General features: G+C 27.2%; 1 protein-coding gene across 6 annotated transcripts in view; it reads left to right on the top strand.

Annotated features, from left to right (window-relative positions):
• The window catches only part of LOC107452726 (regulator of G protein signaling 7), a 98,282-nt gene that overhangs the window by 69,427 nt on the left and 2,403 nt on the right, over window positions 1-26,452 (top strand). For 3 of the 6 annotated variants that reach the window (XM_071177685.2, XM_016069294.4, XM_043050803.3), the window contains 11 exons: window positions 933-1,039; window positions 1,535-1,583; window positions 4,216-4,280; window positions 4,873-4,949; window positions 5,864-5,945; window positions 9,308-9,391; window positions 9,505-9,566; window positions 13,895-14,008; window positions 15,695-15,898; window positions 21,568-21,786; window positions 23,556-23,774. In XM_071177685.2, the coding sequence (XP_071033786.1) occupies window positions 933-1,039; window positions 1,535-1,583; window positions 4,216-4,280; window positions 4,873-4,949; window positions 5,864-5,945; window positions 9,308-9,391; window positions 9,505-9,566; window positions 13,895-14,008; window positions 15,695-15,898; window positions 21,568-21,786; window positions 23,556-23,774 (1,282 nt within the window). Of the gene's footprint in view, window positions 1-911; window positions 1,040-1,534; window positions 1,584-4,215; window positions 4,281-4,872; window positions 4,950-5,863; window positions 5,946-9,307; window positions 9,392-9,504; window positions 9,567-13,894; window positions 14,009-15,694; window positions 15,899-21,567; window positions 21,787-23,555; window positions 23,775-26,452 lie in introns of all 6 variants that reach the window. The other 3 variants (XM_071177684.2, XM_016069293.4, XM_043050802.3) reach the window with 1 other exon arrangement.

Here is a 26,452-nt window from a genome sequence, read left to right as displayed (position 1 = left end):
TTATTTTATAACCGTCGTTGAGCATCTGACCAAATTTTATGGGTTTGCGACTACTAATGTTCAACTTCGTAACCTTGTAATTTTGAATCCAATCCAGAAGACAAGGGAACTCCTGGATCGAGTATTGGGAGAAATTTGCCTTAGTGGAGGACTTTTTGATGGAGCTAACCCAGATTTGCGTTATTTGGAGAAGAAGACCACGAGAACCTCCCATGGATAGCCTGATGGCAAAGGGACTCTAACCCATGATCCGTCTACCACTGAGGATATTTCCTGTCAGTACTGTAGTCGGTGCAAGCTGGATGCGGAATTCGTATTGACTGGGATTCAGACCTGGTTCGCCTCGTTGGAAGGCGATCCCTCTATCCCCTGAGCCATCGTGGCTCACATAAACGTATTTGTAGTTGAACTAGTAGGGAACTTGCACTTAAAAATAAATGTTTTGGAGAGACCCAAGGCTCACTCTGTGCTGTTGTGTAATGATGATGCACTGCACAGTACACAGAAACATCTTATTGCCTGCTATGGTGTTTTTCAATAAAAATGCTTTTAGCATTATATTAAGCAGTTTAAAAATGAAGCTTATCATTATATCACCTCAAACTGCTACAGTAAATAAATGTTTCCTTAAAATATTATTATAAAAATTTGACTTGGCATAAGAAGGCTAATTTTATTTAACATATAAAGTTATTATATATACTTTTAATTATCAATATCTGTAAAAGGCAGCCCACTTTAAACAATCTTCTAAGGATATTGTATATTTTTTTAGTATGCAATAGTATAAAAATTAACATTCAACAATTTTTTTTTAGATTTTAATGTGTATTTTTTTAAAATAAGTTGCCATTTATGTTTTTGTTATCGTTTGTAGTAGTTTAAGAGAAAATATATTAATTCCTTTAAAGTCTCTGTTTATCCTTTAACAGAAGCAGTTCATTTAGCCAATCAATTATGCCAACACGGCTACTTTTTCCCAGTGAGCGATTCTAGGTCTCTAGCAATTAAAGATGACGGTTCTCTATACAGGTTTCAAGTAAGTTTGACAATATTCTCATAATTTTTTTAAATAACATTATTTCAAACTAATTTTAAATTTTTCTTTAAGAATTTTTTTTTTTTTTTAATGTTGTGTTTAACTTAACACTTTACTTATTTGTTGCTTACATCTTTTTGATTAAATTTTCTTTTTTTATGAATTTTTAAATTTAAAGTTTTTGTTTGAAGGGGTGAACTATTTTTAGAGTAATTTGAATAATTCGGTTGTATTAAATTAAAGTAATCATTAATAAGTTAATAATCTGTTTTTGTATATGAAAAATGAAAGATATCTATTACTTTATAATGTGCTTATATTTTCTCCTTATATTGTCTTAGCCTTAAGTTAATTTATAGTTATTATTGTTTAAATATTTAGAAACTAAATTTAATAATCTGTTATAAACTAAATATGCAATAATGTTTTCTCTGTTTCATTTAGTTTTAAGTGTAATTCATAGTTTCTTACTTCTAAAAATTTATACTTTTTTAGGCTCCTTATTTTTGGCCTTCTCATCATCAACCTGATAATACTGACTATGGTAAGAATAGATGTGTTTAAAATGAAATTTATTTTAAAGATCTGAATTATGGCTGTTTTTCGAAGGCTCTGTCGTCATATAAAATGATTTTTGCGAATAATATGCTATTTTCTAAACTGCTGTGAGTTTGCTACAGTTACTCATGACTGTTAGGACAAGTTTAACCTATCTGAAGCCAGCGTTCTCTCAGTGCTACTTCTAACTTTTACTTGACTGTATTTATGTCTAAGAAATATTTTTTCATTTTTTTTATTCAATAAAATAGCAGTGTTCCGTAGGAATGTTCCATTTAGTACAAAGATTGGTTTGACATTTGCATTACTTTCTTTTATTCTTAATTGTTTTAAGTTTTAAACTGAATTATAAAGTTCTTTAGTGCAAAATCTGAAATTAGAAAAAAATGCTTTAAGGTATCTGACTAGTGTTAAAACATGATTTTGTGTAAAAGTTTTGAAATTGAATTTATTATAAATATAGAATCCCTGTACTTTTAACTTTCTAAAATACTTTACTTTACTTTTGTTTGTACTCCTATTATTTAAAAAGTTATAGCAGTTTTTGTGCAAGGTCTTAACAGTAGAAAGACTATTGATTATAGCTTTACATGTGTTTGTCTCAAAATTAGATTTTTTCACATTTTACACCACCTTAAGCACGTTGTCTCATGTTGTTTTTAAAATAATTGTTTACAATTTTATTTACACATTTGTTTTACATGTAATAAAGCAAGTAAACTAGTTTTTTAAAATTTTATATTACTATTTAAAAAATATATGTGAGTTTAATTTCTATCCTCTGTTCAGCTAAAACTGTTAGAAGAAGTTAACATAGCGGTTTGCTACCTATCGCCTATATTATCTACTTCTGTTGGTTCATTGTTAAGTTGGTGATTTTTTTTTGTATTGACGATTAGTCAGAGTATTGCTGTTTGTTATTACCTTGGCCCCATTCAGTTAAAGGCAAAGTCAGGTTGCTTTTCTACTTTCACTATCAGTTCTTTTTAAACAGAATATAGAAACCTGGATGGGTTTCATTTCAATTAGAAAACAATTTTTTTAATTTCACTATAAACAAGATTTTGTGGAGAAGGACTCAAATGTGTTTTTTCTTGTTGATTTCTGTGAGGAAAAACTAACGCCGAAATAAACTATTTATTAAAAACTTTAAAATAAAAACAGGCCTAGAACGTACTTGAACTTCCAAAATAGCTTGGAAAAGGAACTATGCTTCCTGAAGCTCACAAAAAAGCTAAAGTAATAAAAATAAAATAAAACCTTGAAGAATTTGACGATTGAATTCGATGGTAAACACACTATACGAAATCGCTAATCCTACTGACAAGCAGACAAAATATTCTTGTTAGCAAGAGTTTCAGAATGCATGCATTATAAAGCAACAAATAACAAAGAAGAAAAGATTAAATTATTCATCTATGGCTGAACAATTTCATTATTTGTTGGTTGCTACAAAATTATTGTTTTAGTTCTTATTGAATAAATATAGCCATGCCTCCATACAAACAATCAAAAGAAAGCTATCCATTTTTGATTCTACTATAGACTATGGCATGGTGCGTAGTATTTTAAAAAAGTGCTTAAAGATGTTTATTTTCGATTTTCGTTATTTAAAAGCCCTTAAAGGTGCTTTTTTCATTGGGTGTTTTTAAATAGTGCTTCATTTTCCCTTTTCGAAAATGATATCTTTTTCTTTACCATGTCAATTTTTGTCACATATTATGCAAAAGCGTGCTTTTAATATTGTTCTATTCAATGCTTTCACAATTCATTAAACCACAATCTATTTCGGCATACTGTCGGTCCATAACGTAAGAAAGCGCCAATCATTTTACATGTTTGTTGCAGTACTTGCGAGTTCATATGTGCATATATACTGAGATGGGTTCAGTGAGATTATTGCACTCTCATTTGCAACTCTGCTGCATTTTGCTAGATATTCTAAATTTCAGACTTCATTTTCCACTCTGATATCGAACCGAAATACCTCTTGATCATTTTATAATGGCTAATATAATCAAGAAGAGTTCTTTGTCAGAAAATAGTTATTTTATCATGATCATGTAAAGTCTTGGAAAATTATTTTCCATTTTGTATATAGTGCTTAAAAAGTACTTAAAAGGTGCTTATTTTTTGTTGAATAATTTGGCTACGCACCCTGTATGATTTTTGTAGTGAATGTATGTAGAATGTTATGTTTGTTCAAACACAAGTAATGCTCCAAAATATTATTTTTCAAACTGCTTGTTTAATTCAAAGGGCTCTCAAATCCAATTTTTATAAATATAAATTTTTTTGTTTAATTGTTTAGTTGTTAACCTATTCTGTATTTATTTATATCTTTTATTTTAAATATGTTCTAAAATCTTTACTTATGTGTTTAGATTAAACAATTATTTATGCAAATGCTTTTGAATCTGTATTTGAATAAAATATTTAAGTAAAATATTTAAATAAAATATTTAAATAAAAAGAAATCAAATTTGTTTGTTTCATGAAATCGTTGTTAAAAGCTGTGCACAGTTTATGATTTTTTCCCTTTTCTATTTGTAAATTACTTCATAATTACTTGATACATTTGCTTTTATGAACTTGTTCTTTTGTCTTATTATTTTTAGCTATATATTTACTAAAAAGATCAATGAAGAACAAGCAAAAACATGGACTAGAAGAATATGAACAAGTAAACCTATTTTGAGATTTTTTTTTTGTTGCTTCTATAACCCTTCTTCGTATTATTTTAATTGCTTCAAGCTAGTTTATTGTTTTATGCATAAAATGTTAAAGTGCGTTTGAAATTTATTTCTATAAACATAAAATGTTTTTTTTTTTTTTTTTAAATTTTTTATTTAGGACTGAAATATATATCTGATAATGTGTGCCAGCCACTCAGGGAAAAAATAGTTTTATGTTTTATCTGTTATTACTTAATGCAAGGAAAATTATTTTTGTTACATTGAAGGCCCATTTATTTTGTTTAAAAATTTGTTTTTGAAATAATTTTTTGATTATAGATGACTGGTTATTAAAATTATTGATTCTATAACTTTTTATACTTTTATAACTTATATGACTTTTATTATAAAACTTTTTTGGTACTTCCCAGTTTTCTAAAACCATTTTATGTAATTTTTATTTATTTTTTAGTTTTACTCTATTTTAGTTCTGTGAAATGTATTATGTTTAACTAAATGTGTTCGTTTTTTATTCTATTTATTGTAAATTTTAGGGGATAATATATCGTTCTCAACTCAAATAAATATTTTGTATTTTAGGAGGCCTTGGCTCGCCTGAAAAAACTTCTTTGTCATAAATGGGATTTTATAACTTTGCAAGCCGAAGAACAAGTTAAGTAAGTATATTTTTATTGAGTTATTTTAATATCCATATTTTAAGAAATAATTAAAATTTACTGCTTTTTCACAATATTTTTAGAACTATATTAATAAATAGCTATCAATAAAATTTGTTTTGTTAAGATATATTTTGTTAACTATGTAATATTTTTCTATTTGTCAAATATCAATGATGAATTGAATTCTGCATTAAGGATAATAGAAATTATTTAAAATATAACTTTTTAAACTAAAATGTTTTCTTTAATCATTATTTAATCTTCATAATTTCATTCTCAACTATTTTTCTATTTTTTAAAAGTTTATAGATTTAAATACAGAATCTATAATTTAATCAATTATTGGAATGTCGAAAATCATCTAAATTATACAGATATTTTTAGCCTATAAAAGTCATCTAAAGTGTAGAGATTTTTTGAGTCTAATAAACTTTTGCTAATGATTTCAATCACGACTAATTTTCTACATTATAATAATTCAATTTATATACTGAATGTATTGTTAAATACATTGTTTTCAGGATATTTTATTTATGTAAAAATATTTTACTCATATTTTTTTTATATTTTTATTCTTGCTATAAATATTTTTCCTTGAAGTCATCTGGAATTTCAAGAACAATTTATATACATATGGCTTTACTTTTTGTGCCAAGAGTGAACCACAGCATTTATTTATTTTTATTTATTTATTTTTATTTATTTATTTTTTATTTATTTTTGTTTTACTTCAGTCAAAAATACTTATAAGTGACTCTTGACACAAAGTTCATTTAAATTGATAAGACTTTTTTTCTTAGATTTTGATGGTCAAAATTTAAGAAAACTCTGAAATATATATTTCTTTGATTGTTCAATGTTGGAATAATTGTTAATAATGCCAATTAATGTGTTTTAATTTGTTTATGTAGTTTATCAAAGGAAAGAAAAAAAGGGGATAAATTGATTTTGGACAGTCAAGAAAAGTCATATTGGCGCGTGCATAGGCCTCCAGTAAGTAAAATTTTTTTCTTCTATTATTAAGTTTCAAAAATATTTTATAAATTAAGTGTCACAAAATATTTTTTAAATATTTTTTTATGATTGAAGAAATAGCTGAATATATTTTAAAAAAAGCTTTTGTATCATGTATTGTGTTATTGAAAAGGAATGGAATACCTTGAAAACTTTTTAAGGTAATTGAAAAATTTTTGCTCACAATTATAAAATTTGTTTGTCCAAAGGTAATTCCATGCAAAAATAATTTTTATTAAATATTTATTTTATTATTGTTTTATTTAATAATGGTCCAAACAATTTTGAATTGTAAGGTATACTTTTTTTCATCATTTTAAAAAATATAATTTTCCATGTCAAAATACGAAATTCAAGCAAAATCGGTCAAATAGTTCCTTAGTAATCAAATTTTAAATGTCTGACTTCTTTGAAATTTTATTTCTCAGGAACTATTCAACCGATTTTTTCAAAATTTTGTATTTTGCCATGTAATATTATATTCTTTAAAATAATAGGGAAAATTGTATATCTTACAATTCAAAATGTTTTTGTTCATTATTAATTAAAATAATAAAAAATAATAAATGTTTACAAAAATAATTTTTTTGCATGGAATTAACTTTGGACAAACATATTTTATGATTGTGAGCAAGAATGTTTCAATTCGCTTAAAAAGTTCTCCAGGTATAGAGAATTTCGCAAAAAGTAAAATTAGCATATTTTACTTTTTGCGTATTTCTCTATAATATGCGAAAGGGTCCAAATTTTGGAGCACTCTCCTGACCAAACTATGGAGACCATATTTCTCAGATTGTGGCTACTCCCTATATTTTGGGGGGTCAGAAATCTGAATTTTCAAAAAAGGGTATGTTTTTTTAGAGAAGGTGCGTTTTTGTGTCTGATTTTGAACTTAAAATATTGTCTGCTCTTATTAATTAGCATATTTGAGGTTACCCCCTCAAGCTATTAAGATTGAGTACTAGAACAACAAGAAGATCCGATCATTATATCAAAAGTTATTCAAGATGGTCCTTTCTTTTGGCACACTGTACATACTTTTAAGTACATTATTTGAAGTGAAGATTTATTTATTTGTGCAGTAAATGTTGTTTACAACAAATGAAGTTCTACTTCTTACCCATAAATAGTATTTTCTTTTCTTTTTCAAATTAAGCTGTATTTTCACATCTTTTCTCTTATTCTATGTAACCCACTTAAAATGTCAACTCAAATGTTAAACGTGTTTTTAATAAAGTGTGTATTGTATTTTAGAAATTGTGTCTTAGGAGATTCTAAATTATTCTTAAATCTTAAATATACTTCCTATCAAATAAAATGTGTTTTATGGCTAAAACCAACAACTTTCTTCCATATTTGCAGCAAGTCAAGACTTAATAAAAGAAAATTTTTTCTAACAGATAATTGAAAAAAAAAGAATGCTAACCTAATGTTAGCTACATTTTGTTGGTTTGAAATTGCTGATGTCGAGATTCATTACGTTTGTCAATACGTTACTTATTGCTTGATTTTGTTTAAACTATTTTGTATATTAAAAAGGTTTTAAATCATATTTCTCTATGCTCTGTTAGTGATTATTCATTGGAATTAAATAATGGAAAGTTTATTGATACAACTACACTACTGGCCATTAACATTGCTACACCAGGAAGGAATACGAATAATGCGGCTTCAACATTATGCCAATTTTTCTCGACTGTAGCGTCTGACAAGTGGTGGCGTGCCACTCATTCAGCAACCATTGACCGGACATTTTCAATTGGTAATAGATCAGGATAACGTGCTGGCCATGGTAGCCGTGCCATCATAGTACCATCATAGCCGAAGCCATGGTAGCCGCGCTAACAGTCCATGCTGCTGCAAACGTTGTCGAACTGTTTCTGCAGACACTTGTCCTGTAAATGACTCCATTTGTTGACTCAGGGTTTGTGACGCAGCTGTACAATCCCTTAAGGCCATGTGGATAACATGTCTGAATACTCAGCTGTTAGTGATGGGGGGCCGCTGAGATCCTGCACAGCGTTCCATATGACCGTCATGAGCCCATCAATTCCATATTCTGCTAACAGTCATGGGATCTCGACTAAAACAAGCAGCAATACTTCGGTAGAATAGACTGCAATTCCAGCAGGCCACAATTCGACCTTGATCGAACTCAGACACGTTCTGGTAGGCATTTCTCCTTCTTACAAGAAACATAAAAACTTTTTTACCCAAGAACTACGCTCAAATTAAATTTCTGTATGAGAAACTTACTGTCAAATCTCTTTTATACACAATGTAGGTGTTGCTACCACCGCCTGCTTTGCATGAATGTGCTGATAAGTTATTCATGCTTTACCTGTCCTGCAAATTTCACGTTCATGGTGTGTCGCCTTCCTGGTGTAGCAATTTTAATGTCCAGTAGTGTAATTAAACAGTTGTACTCAACCACTAAAAACTAAGATGTATGAAAGAAAATATTTTTTTACTTTTCTAACCAAATATTTCAAAATTAATTTCTACCATAAAATATCAGTCTGAGAAACTAAACTATTGCATACAGAATATTTCTTTGAATAATTGTAGTTTCGATGTTTTTAATTGTGATATTTATTCATAAAATTACTACAAAAACATGGAAACTACAGTCTTTATTCTAAATTGTTTGGTTTTCTTATCCAGTTACTATTTTAAAATTTCCTTATTTTATTTTTAAATGTTATTTAGCTGTAACATATTCATTGTTTATACATATAAATTTAAAGAAAAAAGAAACACCTTTGATGGAAAATATATTGAGCTAGTTATTCTGAGAAGTAATTTACTTTTAGTTTAAGAAAAGAAATGCAACTCAATTTTTTTATTGATTTTTTATAAATTTATTTTAAATGTATAGAAATATTTCTTTAACATTTATTCATACACTCAAAATATTTACATGTTTATAGATAATGCTTAGATAGAGATAACTGACATTTTAAAGTTAATAAAAAATTAAACTTGAAATGAAGCATTTGATTGATTTTTTGGAACATTACAATTCATAGATTTTGTTTTGTTAAATGAAAAATTGTTTGGTGAAAATTAAAATTTTGATCATAATTTAATTTAATAAAATAATGAAAATAATTAAAAAAATATTGTTTACAACAGCATCAGTGATAGGTTTATAAACTTTTGTATTTATTTACATCTAGATACACTTATTCTATGCAATTGATTCACTTTTTATTTTCTTTTATTTCATATAGAGTTTATATTTGAAATGTATCAGTAAGTAATGCATAATTTAAATGCAATAAAAGATTAATAAACTTTTAATCAACTAATTATTGAAATAAAGTATTTGTATTTTACAGCCAGGTACTCCTAGTTGTCTTGAAAAAACTCCATTAGCAAGCAGAAAGGTAAAGAAAAAAACTCTTGAAGATTTAAGGCGAGAAGTAAGTATAACTAGGACAGCTTTGATATATGATAGTATTATTAATTACAATAGAATGAGTTTTTGATTTCTTATTTAATGTTTAATGTAATTCACACTAATGTTAATTTACAGAAAGCCTTGTTACTCAAAAGTTTGAACAAACCACGGGTCAAACCTTCTCAAATCGTTGAAAGGTATTATTAATATTTCTGATTTCCACTTTGATGTAATTTATTTATTTGTTGATTAGGATAATGTGTAAGCTATATTATTTTAATGGACTTAAATTTACTTTTCCTTGTATAAAAGTTTTAAAGTGATTAAATTCTTTTGCTAATACTTTAAATGTTAATTAAAATTTGTGTATTTTTGTTAGTAAGATAGTAACACTTCATGTTACAAGTTCATTTAGTTCTACTTAGTTTTAAGTGCTTTTTAAGTTGTGATTGTTCTATGATTTAAATCTGTAGTAAATTTAGTACTATGTACTTACCAGTAATCTACACTTACTAGAATAATGCTGTTGTAACATTTTTTGATCAATATTATTTTAAAGATTGATTATCAATATTCTTGTGCTCATTATACCGTCAAAGTTTGTTGAGCGCTAAAGTATTTTTTAATGATACACTCAAATAATTTACTGTAATACAGTGTCTGCCGCTTATTAAAATTACTTCCGTTCCAAGAACACTTGATTTTAGGAACCTTATCGTAGTATTTACGATTGGAAAAAAAAATTATTACTGCGTTTATATTTAATTTTGATTGAATCTACCTCTGTCTTTTAATTAGACATGAGTTACAGTTTTTAATTTAGAGAAGTAGTTTAAAATATAAGTATATTTATTTGATTAGCAAAATTTAAAATTACATTAAACATGGTTTAAATGTTTCTGAAAGTTTTTGAAACTGCCAATCTCTTTTTAAAATTCATTTTAAAATATAAAGTGCTTTCCTGACATTCACTGTCCATAGTTTTGACTTATATTGACTATTAGAATGAGTGATGATCATTGATATTGAATGATGATAAGCATTCCATAACATCAAAATTTTCCCTGTTTTATAACTTTTTAAGACTTAATGACTTTTAATTTTCGGAAGAAGGATAATTAACTCCTGTTACTTTATTCTTCTTGTTTGTTGGAGTCAGAATGAAATTTGTTATTTGTATGCTTTCAAAACTTGAGAATATAGCAAGTTTTATTTATTTAGACTAGAAAATGCAGTGAGTTCTTTATTTTTTAAAGATAAGCTCTTCATAAACTTCATTTTTCAAAACAACAATTAGGAATTTATTAAGCATTCTTTAATATTGAAATGCTTTTGTTCTTGCATATTTTATTTTAAAAAGTGACTGATTTTGTAATCAAGTAATTTTATTATTGGTGAACATCATCATCACCATCATCAATGGCTCGACAGCCCAGGGTGGGCCTTATCCTTCCGAAGAAGTTTTTTCCAGGCTAACCTTTTTCCTGCTAGATTATTGGTGGTCACTGTATCTAAAAATAAAATTTTCCTTATCTCCAAATATTCATATAGTTTTCTATTAAAAAGTATAAGTTTTGTTTTAATTGAAATTTGTTCTTTGCTTAAAAAATAGTGTAAATATTTTTCTAATATTTTATAATACTTTACAATCTTTTTATATTTTATTAATAATACAATCCATTTTGTAACTAACCTAATATTTTAAGACAATAATTGTTGATTTAATTTTTCTGCGATTTGGTAAAATGTATTTTTACACCTTGAATTTTATTTAATGAATTATTTTTAAAATTGATTCAACCTTTTCACAGATGCCTCTTATTTTATATTTTACACATTTTCTATATAACATCTTATCTAAATTCTATTAATTTAAGTATGAAGTTGAAAACCTGTTGTAAAGTTCAGTAAAAAAATAATCCCAGTAGTATAATTAAAGGGTTAATTAAGCCAATGAAAAAAATTATTGTGATCTTATTTAAGGGTAACAATGAAATATTATTGTAGTATGTTATTATTGCTTATTTTTTGAGATGATTAAAAATTCATTTTAGATATTTTAATTTATTAATGCTTAAATTTTATTTTATAAATGTTTCTTTTATTTTCTTTGGGAGAAAAATTGTTCAATATTTTGATTGTCAGATGCTCCATATTTTGAAATTTTATTTATTTTTTATACCTTTCCTCTTCCTTGTGACTTTGATCGATGCATTCAATTGTGGATATCTCAAAGTCAAAGGAATGCAAAAAATATTGTGTATGAATAGTTTTTGAGTTAATAAGGGCATATAAAATTAAACAATTCATGTAACAATACCAGACACAGAAAAACTGTTTAAAATTAATTGTGTTGAATTAAAAAAAATTATACTAAACTTACTTTGCTAGAATTATTTAAAATAAAGTCTAAAATAAAATTTATTGACATTATCATTGGTGACATCTTTTTTTAAATCCTTTTTCAACCATTTTTTTGTTGTTGTTGTCTATTTTGGCAACCCTGAGTTGAAACTTGCTCTAGAATGGTAACAAAACAATTGACCCTGTATTCTTACTTAAATTGGTTACCATTAGTACTGTAGGCAAATGGCAAAAGGAAACTTATCCTACATGAAAGCTACTAATGGTATTAGTGTCATAAATTTTCATCAAGCTCTCATGCACTGATTTTTATTAATTAACTGTATTACTGATTCCATGCTACAAGCATGAAAGCCATCTTGTTGGAAAATTGAGGGAAAAAAAAGAACTGTTTAGTATTCAGTAGCTGAGCAGATTTTAAAATTAACCAGTTTCAGTCATTATCCACGTTTATGCACCATCTAAAATCTGTTTGCCTTTATTTTTTAATTTTAATTTGCTATTTTAAATTTTATTTTATTAAGTATTTCAGAAAAATATTTATGAATGAAAAACTCTGCTTGGTTTCTCTTTCCAACTACCGAAACTACTTACTCAATTCTTTTCAGTTCACTTCTTGTTTATCTTTTATTAATTTCTTTTAGTATCCCAGTTTTAATATTTTATTTCAAATACATTCCTGCTAGCTATAACTGGTCAACACCATAACTGCTGTTATTCCATTCAAGTGATCAGATGCTCTTATCACAATTGTTCTTGATCTTTTTGAGAGATACTAAAGGGAGCAATAATTTCTCAAAATATGCCTTTATTTGCTTGGTCATAGCTTGGAGAGTTGATTTTTTGGAACAAATTAATTTCTTATTTCAAAATTCATTGTACATAACCAACTTTTTAAAAATTTATATTACCACGAAATCAGTTTTAATGTTTATAATGTAGAATTTTAAAAAACATACTCTGTTTTACTTCTCACACATTGCTACAGTAGTAAAAAAAATTCCTTTGAAATAAATACAATAATGTATATAACTTTTGTGTATATTGTTTGTTTATACAGATTAATTTTTTTTCAAAGACTTAGTTTAAATTCATCTCTTACAGGTTATCCATAATAATTATATTTCTATAGTATTATGAAAATTTTATCTTTTTTTTGTTGAAGTGATTTATTTATTTGTATTGCAAGTAAAGCAAGAATCAAAGATAAACCTTGGCTTAATTGTCTAGGATGGAGATTAGCTAAAAGGCAAAATTAAAGGGCTCCATTGGCCACATGGTGACTAAATATAATAAATGTGCATTAAAAATTTGCCAATTGCCGCAGGTTTTCCATTTTTTTATATTAAAAATGTACACCATGTATTTTTTATTAATATTTTTTAATAAATATCTAATTATAAGGAATATTTTGTACTATTTTGAGAATTACTTTATTTTATGCCTGTTTATTAGCATTTTTCCTTATTTTAGAAATGAATCTTGTAATCTTTTCAATATTTTGAGAAATGCTTTTAAAGAAGGGTGTTACTTTATTAATATCAACAGTTTTTTTTTAATTGTTTAAAATTTTTATCATTTGAAAACATGGCCACATGTTTTAAAAAGTAGCCTTTGTTAAAAATGCTAGAAATGGCTACTTGTCTGTAGCAAAATATCCTAATTTTGAATTATCTATCCATTACAATTTATGGATTACCTATCCTAATCAGTCAACACCAGAAGAATCTCCCATATTTCTACTTTTATATGCCTAAAACTAGTTCCAACTAGCTTGTATGAAGCCCAAAATTATGTTATCTATGCTTTTATAGCTATATATTAATAGGTAATACATAAATAACCCTTGCTCGATATTTTGTACTATATTAAGATAATTGTAATGTATTTTTAAGATTAAGAGCCATTGTAGAGTACACGCTTTCTCAGTATAATAATGTGTAATGTAAAAATCGGTTTTGGGTTTAAATCAACTAGAACTGCTTATACCCAGTTAGCTAAATAAAGGTGGAATCATTAAAGATTTTTCAAGCTTTAACAGAGAGGGATTAGTAATTCCCAACTAAAAGGTTAAACATGGGTTTATTTAGGTTTGTTTGTTCCCTAGTATATGCTGATCATTACTTTTCCAAAATTATACTCATGAGTGCCTTTTTTTTAGTCTTCTAAATCACTGTCAAGAATACATCGAATTTGACTCCTTTATTGTTGGTGTGTTGCCTTCTAATCCTTGGATAAGTGAAGATCCCACACTATGGACACTCAATAACCGAGAGTAAATAATTCTATATTTTAATATTGATTATAAATATTGTTTGTAATCATTTACATTTCCAAATATTCTTATTTATATTTAAAAAAATTGCCAAATCGCATATGTTAATTTTACTGTTCACTGTAATGTTGTGGTTGCTACAGCCAACTTTTGATACTTCAATTATTTTTTAAATGTGGTTTTTAATTGTGCAGAAAGTACTATTGCTACGAAAATGAAATTGTATGCAGCTTTATGTTTGTGTAAATTTAACTATTTACTGTGTAAATGTAACAGATTTTTTTTCATATTTTAATTTAGTGGTTCACTCTGGTTTTTCTGGACAAGCGCTAATATACTTCAAATTGATTTTAAAAAAAAGTTGATTTTAAATATGCGAATGCTATTTTCTCTTGCTATGAAATCAATAACGTTTTTACATGTATTTAGCAATTTATTTTTCTGTTATGGTTAATATGAGAAACTGTTTGTATAATAGCAGTTAAAAATAAAATATACTGTTACCTAACTTTAAATAAAATGTAGATTACAAGTTTAAAAACAGTATTGAGTTCTTCTATGAAATAATATATATTTTTTCATAAGCAATGACTTTTTTAATGCATTAAATGTTACCATTTTAATTTTAATGTCGAAATTTTAATGTTTCTATATAATTAATGTTGCTCTTTTAATTTTTATTAATTTTGGATTGAATATAATACTACTTGAACCGGTTTAACTTGATTGATCTTAAAAAATTAAAGTATATTTTAGTAGTGAAAATTGTTCTTGTTTTTAAGATAATTATCTTCTATTCTTCCTTTCAAAATTTTTTAAGATATTAATTAATGAGATTTTCTTAGTATCTTTTAACCAATGTTCTCAAACTATGGGGGTGAGAACTCCAAGAGAGGCACAAGCATAATGAAAGAGTGATGCTATTTATTTAAATAAACGTGCAAAATATACAAAAGTCTTATACGAAAACTCCGATTCAGGAAAACAGGATTGATTGTTGGTTTAAAACTTATTTTGGAAGAGTGTTTTCATAATGTAGTGCATTTCAAAGTGTAATCTGATTTCAAAAATGAGGATTTATGTCTACTATAATTTGTCTTTCTTTTAAAGTCATCTAGTCTTCTTGCTTGAGTAGTAGTGACGTAAGATTCCTTTTATATATGATTTTATGTCAACAGAACAGATCATACCATTGCTTTAATATACTCTTAAAAGTATAAAAGTAAAATACCTTTAAGGAGAAATATCAGAACAATTAGCAAAAAATGACTTAATTTATGAAAGGACTTAATGTTTTCTATTGAAACTATTCTAAATATATTATTATATTTAAACTATAATAAAGTTAACATATCTCTTCTAATTCAGTGGAAGATCTTTTACTTTTTATTGTTAACTAATACATTTTTATTTGTGTCCTAGAGATAACTAAAAATTTATATTAATAATTTTTAAATGATCAAATTATGCCGCAATGTTAAGTAAAACTTTAATATTTTCTATAATGGTGATAACAATGGTGAGAGCAATTAAAATCGTATGTTATAGTTAACCACCTTATCACTGGTGGTCAACTATAATATATGGTTTTAATTGTTTTTTCGAAAGTTATTTTAGTTATCTTCAGATTTTACGGAAGTATTGATGTCAAAGTTAGTAAAATGAAGTTTTTTAATTTGTTTTAAGGGTTTTAGTACCAACAGAGCAACGAGTAAAGCTGTGGGCAATATCTCTTGAAGACTTGCTAAATGATCCTACCGGCATTAAAGAATTTGAGCGATATCTACAAACAGAATATAGTCATGAGAATATTCTGTTTTGGAAAGCAGTGCAGTCTCTAAGACGTGGTGGTAAGACAGATATCGAGAAAAAAGTTCAAGCAATTTACAAGTAATTTTGTGTACTTTCTTTCTTTTAAATGATATATTTGTGGCTGTAATTTGTTAGAAAAAACAATTTGTTTTCTTCTGCTTTGTTTTGAAATTAGGTTTTATGTATTCTGAATTTTATGTTATTGTTTGTGATATGAAACAAAAGTATCTAGAGCAGGCTGTCATCTTTTTGTCTCATTAAGTCCTTAATGTATGCTTTTTGTTTTAAAATTTTTTTTTGATCTATATTTAATGTAATTTTAAAATTTCTAGTAGTTAGAAAAACTTTTTAGTTACTACTTATGAATGTTTTGAAGATTATGGCAGCTTGGTATGTACAGACTGGCCATTTACTTTGAAAATTTGAATTCTCAGGGATTTTGAAAATGATACTACATTTAAAAACCTAGAATTCTTGGGGACAATTCACTATAAACTTCTGACATTCTTTTTTTTAAAAATTAGATTTTGCAAACGTTCTTTGCTCATATCCAATATCCACAGCTCTTAGAGTTTTTTTTTTTTTTCGAAATCTTTGCATTTAAAGTGATTACAAGTTATATGCTTTAATGTTTGATTTTTTTGATAAATTTTATTTAAAATTGTGACTATCACTACTTGCAATTACATGTGAGATATAAAAGTATTTATGATTTTTAGAAGTGTTTTGGAAATGAATAAAAACTTTTCTGCTTACAATAGTCATTCTATTACAGCTAAGAAAAATTAAACTGATATTTATAAATTGCTAAATTATTCATGAACTGCTATTTTAATGATTAAATTAGTGCCTTTTTTATGTTCATTGTTTTGATTTCCTTTTAAGAATAATTTCTTACGTTTACATTGAATTTCTTTAAATTCTTAAGTTATAAATTTCAAACAATATGTTCTTAAAAGTTTTTTTTTTAAATGCTAAAAGTTGTTAAATTTTTAGTTGAATTTAATAACATATTTCTCAAATTTTACCTTGAGAAATCAAGAAATTTGATTTTGTCTCGAGTGTGGTCATCCTGGGTCAGGGTTTCCGCTACGGTAGCTTTTTTCGCAAAATGCGAAAAGACCCCTCAAAAATGCTAAAATTCAACAAAGCATTTTCGCATTTTTGCTAAAGGATTTTACTAAATTCTGTTCCGGGAAATCTGTTGCAAAATCAATTTCCAGTGCTAATGAATCAGTTATTTCAGCAATGAAAATAGTCTATATGCAAGCAAAGGAACATTTGGCTACTAGAAAGTTCAGTTCAATAAAAGATTTGTGCATAGATTTAGGTTGTTCCAGTCTCAGTGGATTGAATATAGGTGCAGCCTCTTATGAAAGTTATGACAGCATTCGGGACATGGAAATGGCTCTTGCCATGACCATTCAAGAAAAAATACTGCATAAAGTTAATTCAGCAAGATGGTTCTCCGTCATAATTGATGAATGTACGGATGTTTCCATAGATCAAAGTTTAATTATCTACCTAAAAGTGCTTCATCAAGGTAGATTGTCTACACATTATCTAAGTCTAGTAGAAATGGAGGGTGCAAGTGCTAATTTTATTTATTCTTCTTTGATAAAGACACTTGAGAGTTTGAAAATAGATGTTACAAAATGCTCATCCTTAGGTACAGATGGACCTTCAGTTATGACTGGTGTTAGAGCGGGGGTTGCTGCTCTGTTCAAAAACCAAAATCCGCATTTAATTTCAGTACATTGTGTGGCACATAGGCTAGCATTAGCCGTGAGCCAAGCAGTGTCTGAGAATGCTTACCTGGTAAAGTTTCAGGACATAATAAAAAGAATTCACTCTTAATTTGAATGCTCCCCTGCAAATACTAGGCGATTGAAGAATGTTCAAGATATCCTTGAACAAAAATCAAGGAAATTCATAAAGTTATCAACAACTCGGTGGTTGTCTTTGGGGAATTCAGTTACAGCTCTGGATTGCAACTGGCAAGCTCTTGTTAGTGTTTTAATGGAAGACAAACGTCCTGTTGCTCAAGGGTTGTTAAAAAATATAACTACTTTTTTGTTTTTAGCAACCACTGCCATCATGAATGATATCATGTTCAACATTAATAAATTAAGCCTCATATTTCAAAAATCTAATTTAAATTTTGAATATGTTCAATCAAATGTGAAGGCTTGTATTTCAAGTTTAGAAGAAATAAGAAATGGCACCGGCACTCATTATATGAGTTTTTTAGATGATGTGCCTAAGAAGGAAAGTGAAAAATTTGAGTTTCAGGGCCATATAATTTTAGATGGACTGAAACAGAGGGAAAGATTCCGTAATTTGATGCACAATTTTTTAAACTGTATCATTGAAAATATTACTGATAGATAGGGAGATTTGGATAAAATCGAAATGTTCAATATATTTATACCTAGCAGGATGCCCCATAGTTCGGAAGAATTACAGCATTATAGTGTAAAGGAAATCCGTTGCATTTTCAATTTGTTTTCGGAATCTCCCAGAAAAGATTTTCAGTTTACAGAAACTGAATTACTTTGTGAATGGGGATTATTTAAACACATCTTAATGCAACGATGTAAAAACATGTCATTTAATGAATTACTTTTATTTTTATATACCAATGATGGGTCTGAACAGTACCCATTAATAACTTCTGTTATAGAGTATTGTGCAACAATACCAATGCACACTGTTGACTGTGAAAGGGGCTTTAGCTGCCTTAATTTGATTAAAACTAATATTCGAAACAGGTTGTTAATCAACCATGTAAACAATTTGTTAATGATTAATTGAGGGCCCTGAAAGTGCATTTAACTTTCAAGAAGCATTTGTAAAATGGGCAAACATGAAAGAAAGGAAGATTGTTAATTATAAACCAAAATGTTTTGATAAATAATAAATGTGTTTTTTTTTTGTTATAGGTATTCTTTTTGATATTCTTGTACATTAAGCTATTCTTTGTCAGATAACTTACAGTACTTGTTTGATATAAAGTAATTTTATAAGCCTAATGGCATTTTAGCATTTTGCTAAAACTTTTTTTCGGATTTTAGCTTTTTTGCTAATGAATTTTTAGACTCAGCTTAAACCCTGTCCTGGGTAGTACATGTTTACTTTTTGATAAAATATTTGTATTGAAAGATGATGCATTTTTTAAAAATCAAATTCCAAAATTTAGCTGAAGTATTTTACTGTGCAACATTCTGTGATTCAGAAACTCTCTTAAGATAGTGTATTTTTTTTGGAACCAAAATTTAAAAAAAGAAATTGTTAATAATTTGAAATAGAACAACAAAAATCAGAATTGAAAGAAAATGCAGTGATAATAGAATTTTGTTCACTTTCTTACACAACGTCTTGTTGCAAAATATTGTTGTGACACAATTTGAGATTCAAAAAGTTGTTTTAGCAAACAATTAAGAAAAACTAAAAATAAATGAAAGGAAATGATTATGAAAATTTATAAAATTGTTTTCTCTAGAAATTGTGTCCAATTTCTTATGATAAAAAAAAAAGAATTTCTGTTGTGACAAATAATTTTTAATAACTTGTATTAATGCACAAATACATTCTGTATGCAAATAATTACAGTTGAACAAGTTGTACTGTAGTGTGTAGATGTGCCAAATTTTAAATTCTAATTATTTTTGCATATTCGTTATAAAAAATTAGAATCTAAAGTATTCTTATACTTCTGAAGTATACAGAAACATAATATTCTGTTTCTTGTTCGTAAAAAACCCCTAATTAAAAAATTAAATTATTTGTTAATGAGATTGTTTCATGTTTAAGCATTTAAAAAGGCAGGTAACTAAGTTTTATAAGCATTTCTTCAAAGTGTAACATTTATATAAGTTGGAATCAAGCATCTGTATCAGAGGGAAAAATCGACAATTTTGATTGGGAAGGTAAATTTAATTAGTTAAGAAAAGTTAAAGTTATTTTTTGTGACTTGTCTGTGAAGTTCTAAGCTGTGATATAACATTTATGTTACACTTGAAAGTTCAATTTAATTTAGGACACTGCAATATGTCAATGCTCTAAATTATTATGCAGTTTATTTTACCTCAAAGGATTTGTAGATTATAATTTGAAACTCTATGCTGATACAGAAACACATTACATGCTCATCACTTTGTTTTAATATGCTTTTAGTTTGCAACGCCGTGAAATTTTTCAAGTTTAAAATATCCAGCCCAATGAGTTTACATTATCTTTTGCTTGACTTGTGCTAACATCTATGTTTTGTGCATTTATCTAAATGTTTTTATGTAAATCAAGGAGCACATCACATGAAAACATGTAATGATATTTGTTTTATTTAACTTTTGAATATTGTTTTTACCAACACTTCTCTGCAAATTTCACAAGATTTCTTCTCAATACCAGACTAGCATGCTAACGAAGATAAGTCACTTGGAATAGGGACATGGAGTTAGCTGTGTCACTTTGGTTTGGTTTTGGAGAACATAATTTATTTAATATTTCCACAGTAGGTTTTACTTTCGTTTCCATGGCAATAGGTTATCTGTTACTTTCACTTAAGAGAGTTATAGCGAAAATTGGCCAGTACTTAATGCATTTAAAAAGATAAATTGTCTTTCTACAACTGGCTAATTAATGTTATAATTTTCAGTATTAGATATCCCAAATTCAATTATACTGTTTTTAAACTATTTTACAAACTTGATTATTATGGTATGTGCTTTATGTTCAGGGGTCTGTTTAGAAGAAATTTGGGTCCGTTAACAAAATAATTTATCTTTTAAATAATTTATCTTTTCCTTCACAAAATAATTTATCTTTTAATAAAGATAAACAAATTTGTGAAGGGTCCGATTAAGTTTTGTTTATCGAATAAACCCTTCAACGGAAAGGGGGGAAAGAAAGACAAACGTAAACAAACTATTTAAGTTTTGTCTTCGTCAGACGCTTCTTCCTTTATTCGTCCGAAATGAATATTCTGTTTTCAGCAGTATAGGCTAAATACCAAGTATTTGTATGTTGCATCTCTAATTTAGTAGCAGCAATTGCTGTTTATTTCTTGAAATTTAATTTTTTTATTATAATTTTACAGTGTTGAGCATAATCTTGTATGTCTTTACAATTTAAAAACACTTTGAAAAAGTTTTTTGCAATAACAGGACCCTATTTGCACAAATTCACGAAAGCAGGACCCTGGTTGAAAGAATGTGAAATAACGTTTATTTTATATTCACATATTACGAGTAATTTTTTTCACAATTTTACAAAAACGGACCTTTTACAAAATGTCTGGACAGACCCCTGATATTTTTACTCTTTTATGCATATACATACTCCTTATTATTTCTTTTTCATTTCCTCGGAATATCTGCACATTTTATTTTTAAAGTTGTTTCCATTTGTGTAAGAAATTGCTTTTCATACTTCAAATAGACATTGATAAATTGAAATGGCTTTTAAAGAAATATGTAAGTTGCTATGGGGTTAATCCATAGATTAAATAAATAGTTTATACTCTAAAGTGACACAGATAAATCTCTTTGCCGTGAAATTCCATAACTATCGAAGTAGTTTATTTAAAAAAAAATATGTAAGTTGCAATGGACTTCATTCATGGATTAAACAAATATCGATTTCTGTGTTTATAAATTAATTGTTGTTGATTTTCACTTTCAAAGAAATTTTGAATTCGTAAAGTAAATAAATATTTTCATTAATTTCTTTTATTTATTCAATTCTAGTGAATTCCTTTGTCCCAATGCTCCCTGTGAAGTAAATCTTGATAGTAGCACAATAGAAAGTGTGCAAGAAGCTATGAAAAAACCAACTCGATACACGTTTGATTCTGCACTGCTTCATGTTTATTCCCTTATGGAAAAAGATACCTACCCGAGGTTTCTTCGATCTGAACATTACAGAAATTTACTCCTTAATTCTTTACATCCATCTCATAAGAAGAAGTAAGTCGTTTTGTGATAGTTTTGTACAGCAATTGATTTTATAAAGAAATTTAATTATAGAAAGTAGTTATATTTTGTGATAAGATTTGTAATTTTAATACAAATGCTACCAATTTTCTTAAAAAAGAATTGTTTCAAATGTTCTCCATGTTATTGCTCAAATTTCTTGCTATTCCAAGGTGGTTTTAAGAGTTGTAACAGAAGGAGCTGTAAATTTCATTAAAAATTATAAGCAAGCTTTCGGTCAATATTGTAAGATATTTTTGTTTTGAATTAATTGTTTATCATGAAAGGTTAATTGGTATCTTTTTCAGTTTGAATTTGTAATTTTTATTGAAAAATATTAACAAACATTTGGTCAATATTATAAGCTATGTTTTTCTTTAAAACGTTGTTTAACATGTAAGCTTAAGCTGGCATTTTTCGTCATCTTAATTTAGCTTACATGGTAAATACAGTAGTTATGTATAAATGTTAATTATACAAAAAAGAGGATATTAAATTAAAAGAACTGAAAACAGGAAACAAATATTACTAGGACTCAATTTGAATTAGTGTTAATTATGAAAAAACATTCTCCTTATGATTTTTTTGTGTATTATTTATGACTTTTTTGCATGAAGGGTATTCTGTACATAACTTTTTATGCTGATCTACAAGAAAGAGTATGGCAATAATCATATAACTCTCTAATTTGCATAAATATTTTTAAAAAACTTGTTGAACTTAAGCATTTCTGTCTAACTTAATTGTACTCAAAGTTAAAAATACTTTGGTTTTTAGGTTAAATCTCTTTGCATAGTTTTAAAAAATTCACAATAACAAACATTATTATAATTAAATCTCCATTGATGAGTTTCGAAACAATGAGTTTTAAGTGAACTTAGCAATGAGTTATTGCAAAAATAATACAAATAAAATTTTTTTTCATTAACTTTAGGATGCTTTTTAAGGGGCATTTTTTTTTAGAAACTGCAGTTACTGGGAGTTAAATCCAGATGACCTATTTCACACTACTTTTGTTATTCTTAGTATAGGAAGACATTTACATTTTTCTAGTGTATGTTTCTCAGTTTTGGCTTTCTTTAATTTTGCCTTGATACAATTATATTTTATTTACAACATAATGAAAAATATAGCAGATTGTATGGATTGGATTTGTGATAATTTAGGCAGAAATTAAATTTAATGGAAGATAATACTTCACATAACTGCAGACCATATATATATATATATATATATATATGATGAAAATAAAACACGTCGTTATTCAGAAAAAAGCTTTTTATTTTGTAAAATACTAATAAGCTCGTGCTACAAAAATGAAGATTTAAGTAACATTTTAAGCAAAATAATGAATTTAGAATGATGATTGAAGGACAGGACATGAGACAAATCCCCCACAACCTGCCTGAATATAAGCTAATTCAAAACTAATATTCAATCAACGCTTTCGGGGTATAGAAGAGATTCATTATGGGTATGTAATCAAAGGAGGACATTGCCAAAAGTCAAGTTAATGCAGCCAACCTTTTGATATTTCATGTTAATCTTTAAATTATTCATCTAATGCCTTAAGGCAGAAAAGTTCAGTGGAAATTCAAGTAAACCTAATAATGTATATGCTAATGTTTAATGTAATTGAAAACCAAAAAATGAAAAATATATTTTGATGCTCAGTTGTCATGACTTTGTATAATAATTTAATGAAAAACTCTTTTTAAATTTAATTTGTTTTCTTTTTTGAAAAATATTTATTTTATTATTAGGTTCTTCAATTTTGGAGCTGGTGTTCGTAAAAAAATGGTGAGTGCTACTGGTGCCAAGAGGAGAAATAATCCAAGCCACTTGTCTGGTAGTTCAGTGGACTTGACACATATGAGTCACAGTTTAGAAATGGAAGAACCATCCATGTCTAGTAGGCATTCTCACTCAACCAGTGACCTCCATGACCTTGGTATACCTGGGGAAAACCTAGCCTCCAGCAGGTAAATTCAAAATATATTTTTTCAATACTTAATGTAATTTATATCATAAAGTTTATTGGATTGAGACCAAAAGTTTATTGTAACCATTGACTTATTTATTATTACCATCATGCTTGTCAGGAATTTTAAAATTTGATATTAATTGTTCTGATAAGGTCTTGAATTGAACCAGGAAAGATAGTTGTTCAGTTTAGAAATATTGTCAACCCACGAAACTTATAAAACCATTTTAGTATATTTACTTAGTCATCTTTTTATTCTTTATGGCTTGAGAGGCCTGTTTAAGGTATATTATTTAATTAGGGAAAGCTAAATGAGATTTTCAAAATTAACCAAAAATGTATAATTTCCCTTATAAACATAGTCTATTTTGTTAAATCTCAAAATAAAAGAGATTACTATAATTTCTAAGATATAGTCTCACTAGTTAGTGTACTTAAAAGACTAATTGAACGTTTAGATGCATTGCTTTTACTATTTATATATTTTGTTCTTATCTTGAAAAAAAAAAACAACTTTTAAACTTGTTTACCTAAAGCTTCTTAAAGTTTAAAAAGTTTTATTTTATACCTTCTAACACAAGGTGCATAATGTTAAGTGGTAATAAAACACAACTGTACAAACCTAATGCACCATACAACATATGTTAGGAATTAATTTTTAAAGTGTTAGAGAATGAGAACAATTGAATGGAATAAAAACCATATTCATATTATTAACATTAATTTTTATTGTAGACATATAACATGTTGAGTGATGCAGGTGGCGATATTAAAAAAAAGCTGTTAGACTGTACTGTTGTATTGCTGCAACCATCTTTGTTATGCAATTTGTTTAATTTTTTATGTTTTGGTATGTTTCCCTGACTGCACTGTTTTTATTAAAATTGCTTTTAATATCTTTTTATGATGCATTTTGGCTAGCCTCTGTTGATCCTAGGTGTTTATCAGTGTAAATGAAATATGTTCATAGCTATTTGGCATTATGTGAGTTTAAATAAAAGCTTCTCTTTGATTGATCCATGTTTTGTCATTAAAAATTCTACAGAACTTCTCCTGTAAATTCATATTGGCTCTCTGTTGAGTTTTTAATTTAAATATAGTTCAGAGATTAACTTACCTTGAAATTCATATAATACAGAATTCCTGAGTATCATTTATTCTTGCTTTTTAATTCACTCACCAATTCTATTTACGATCCAATTCTATTATTTTCTAATGAAGTTAATATTGTGTATTTGGCTCTGTAAGAAAAATGAATGAAATAATTGAAAAAAGAATAAATGTGGATCATTAATTGGTAAGTACTGGGCCCTGTGTACTTTTCCATGCTAAATTGAATGAGACTAAAAACAAATCGATAGGACTAAAAGTTTAAAAGTTATAAGAATTTAAAAAACTGCAATTAAGTATTTTTATGCATCAAATCTTTATTACTCCAAAACTATTAGCTAGATCATATTACTTTTGATTTTATTGAACTTCATGTTATAAAATTCATAAAACACAATGTCTTTCTTGCTTAGAGAGCAATTCCAGTGGCAGTAACTACAAAAATTAGTATATGAAGGAGGGCAATCAAATATTTAAGCTCTCTTTATTGTTAATTTATTTTTTTCAGTACTCATTTATATCTCTGAAACTTTTTTCAGGTAAGTAAATATAAAATGAATTTTTTCAAAGATAGTACCATACAAAAAAGAATATTTCTTATTAACATAAAATTTTTTTTGAGTTATAAATTATACAAATTTTAAACCACCAAAATCGGTTGAACAGTTTCTGAGTTATATATTTAAGTTTTATAACTCTAGAAAGAGAGTGAGAGAAAGAGATAGTTATAAAACTTAAAAACACAACTTTTATAAAATTTTATAACTCGGAAACTGTTTGGCCATTTTTGTTCAAACTTGTATTTTGATATCCAATATTTGTATATTTTAGAATTGAAAAAATTTTTTGTGCATGTGTTATTATCTTTCAGCAAATTAATTTTATAAATTATGTGTAAAAATTTTTCAGGGATATCAATAAGTACTCAAAAAGTTAAATTAACATTAAAAAGAGCTGAAACAGTTTGGGCTGAAGCTGTCCTCTTGCCTTTCTATATGAACCAAAATGCAGCCACAGTGCATATTTTGATGGTGAAAAAAGGAAAATGAATGTCTTGGTTTTCATACATAAATACAATTTTTGTACTTACAATTAATTCCAAGTAGATCCGACTAATAATTTAGAAGTTATAAATGTTTCATGCATTTGACAATGCTGTGTGTATGCTAAAACAAGTAAGGCCTGATTTTTTATACAACAGTTTTCCTTTCTTTTTTATCAACAAAATACGCACCATGGCTGCATTCTGGTTAGTAGTAAGGTAGGAGGTTTGTTTCAACCCCAAATGTTTCTCTTCTTTTAGTGTTAATTTCACTTTTTGAGTACTTATTGATGTCCTTGAAACTTTTTAACAGATAATTATAAAATTCATTTACTCAAAGATAATAACACACACAAAATTTTTTTTTATGTACAGTCAACATTTTTTGAATTTTAAAATATACAAATATTGAATGCCCAAATACAAATGTGGACAAAAATGGCCAAATAGTTTCTGAGTTATAAAATTTAAGAAAACATTGGGTTTTTAAATTTTATTACTCTCTCTCTTTCTCTCTAAAGTTA

The sequence above is a fragment of the Parasteatoda tepidariorum genome, chromosome 2, assembly GCF_982258835.1.
Source record: "Parasteatoda tepidariorum strain Cologne lab strain chromosome 2, Ptep-v5.0, whole genome shotgun sequence".
Classification (NCBI taxonomy): Eukaryota; Metazoa; Arthropoda; class Arachnida; order Araneae; family Theridiidae; genus Parasteatoda; species Parasteatoda tepidariorum.
Note: the sequence above shows the minus strand (reverse complement) of the source record. Positions and strands in the feature narration are given on the sequence as shown.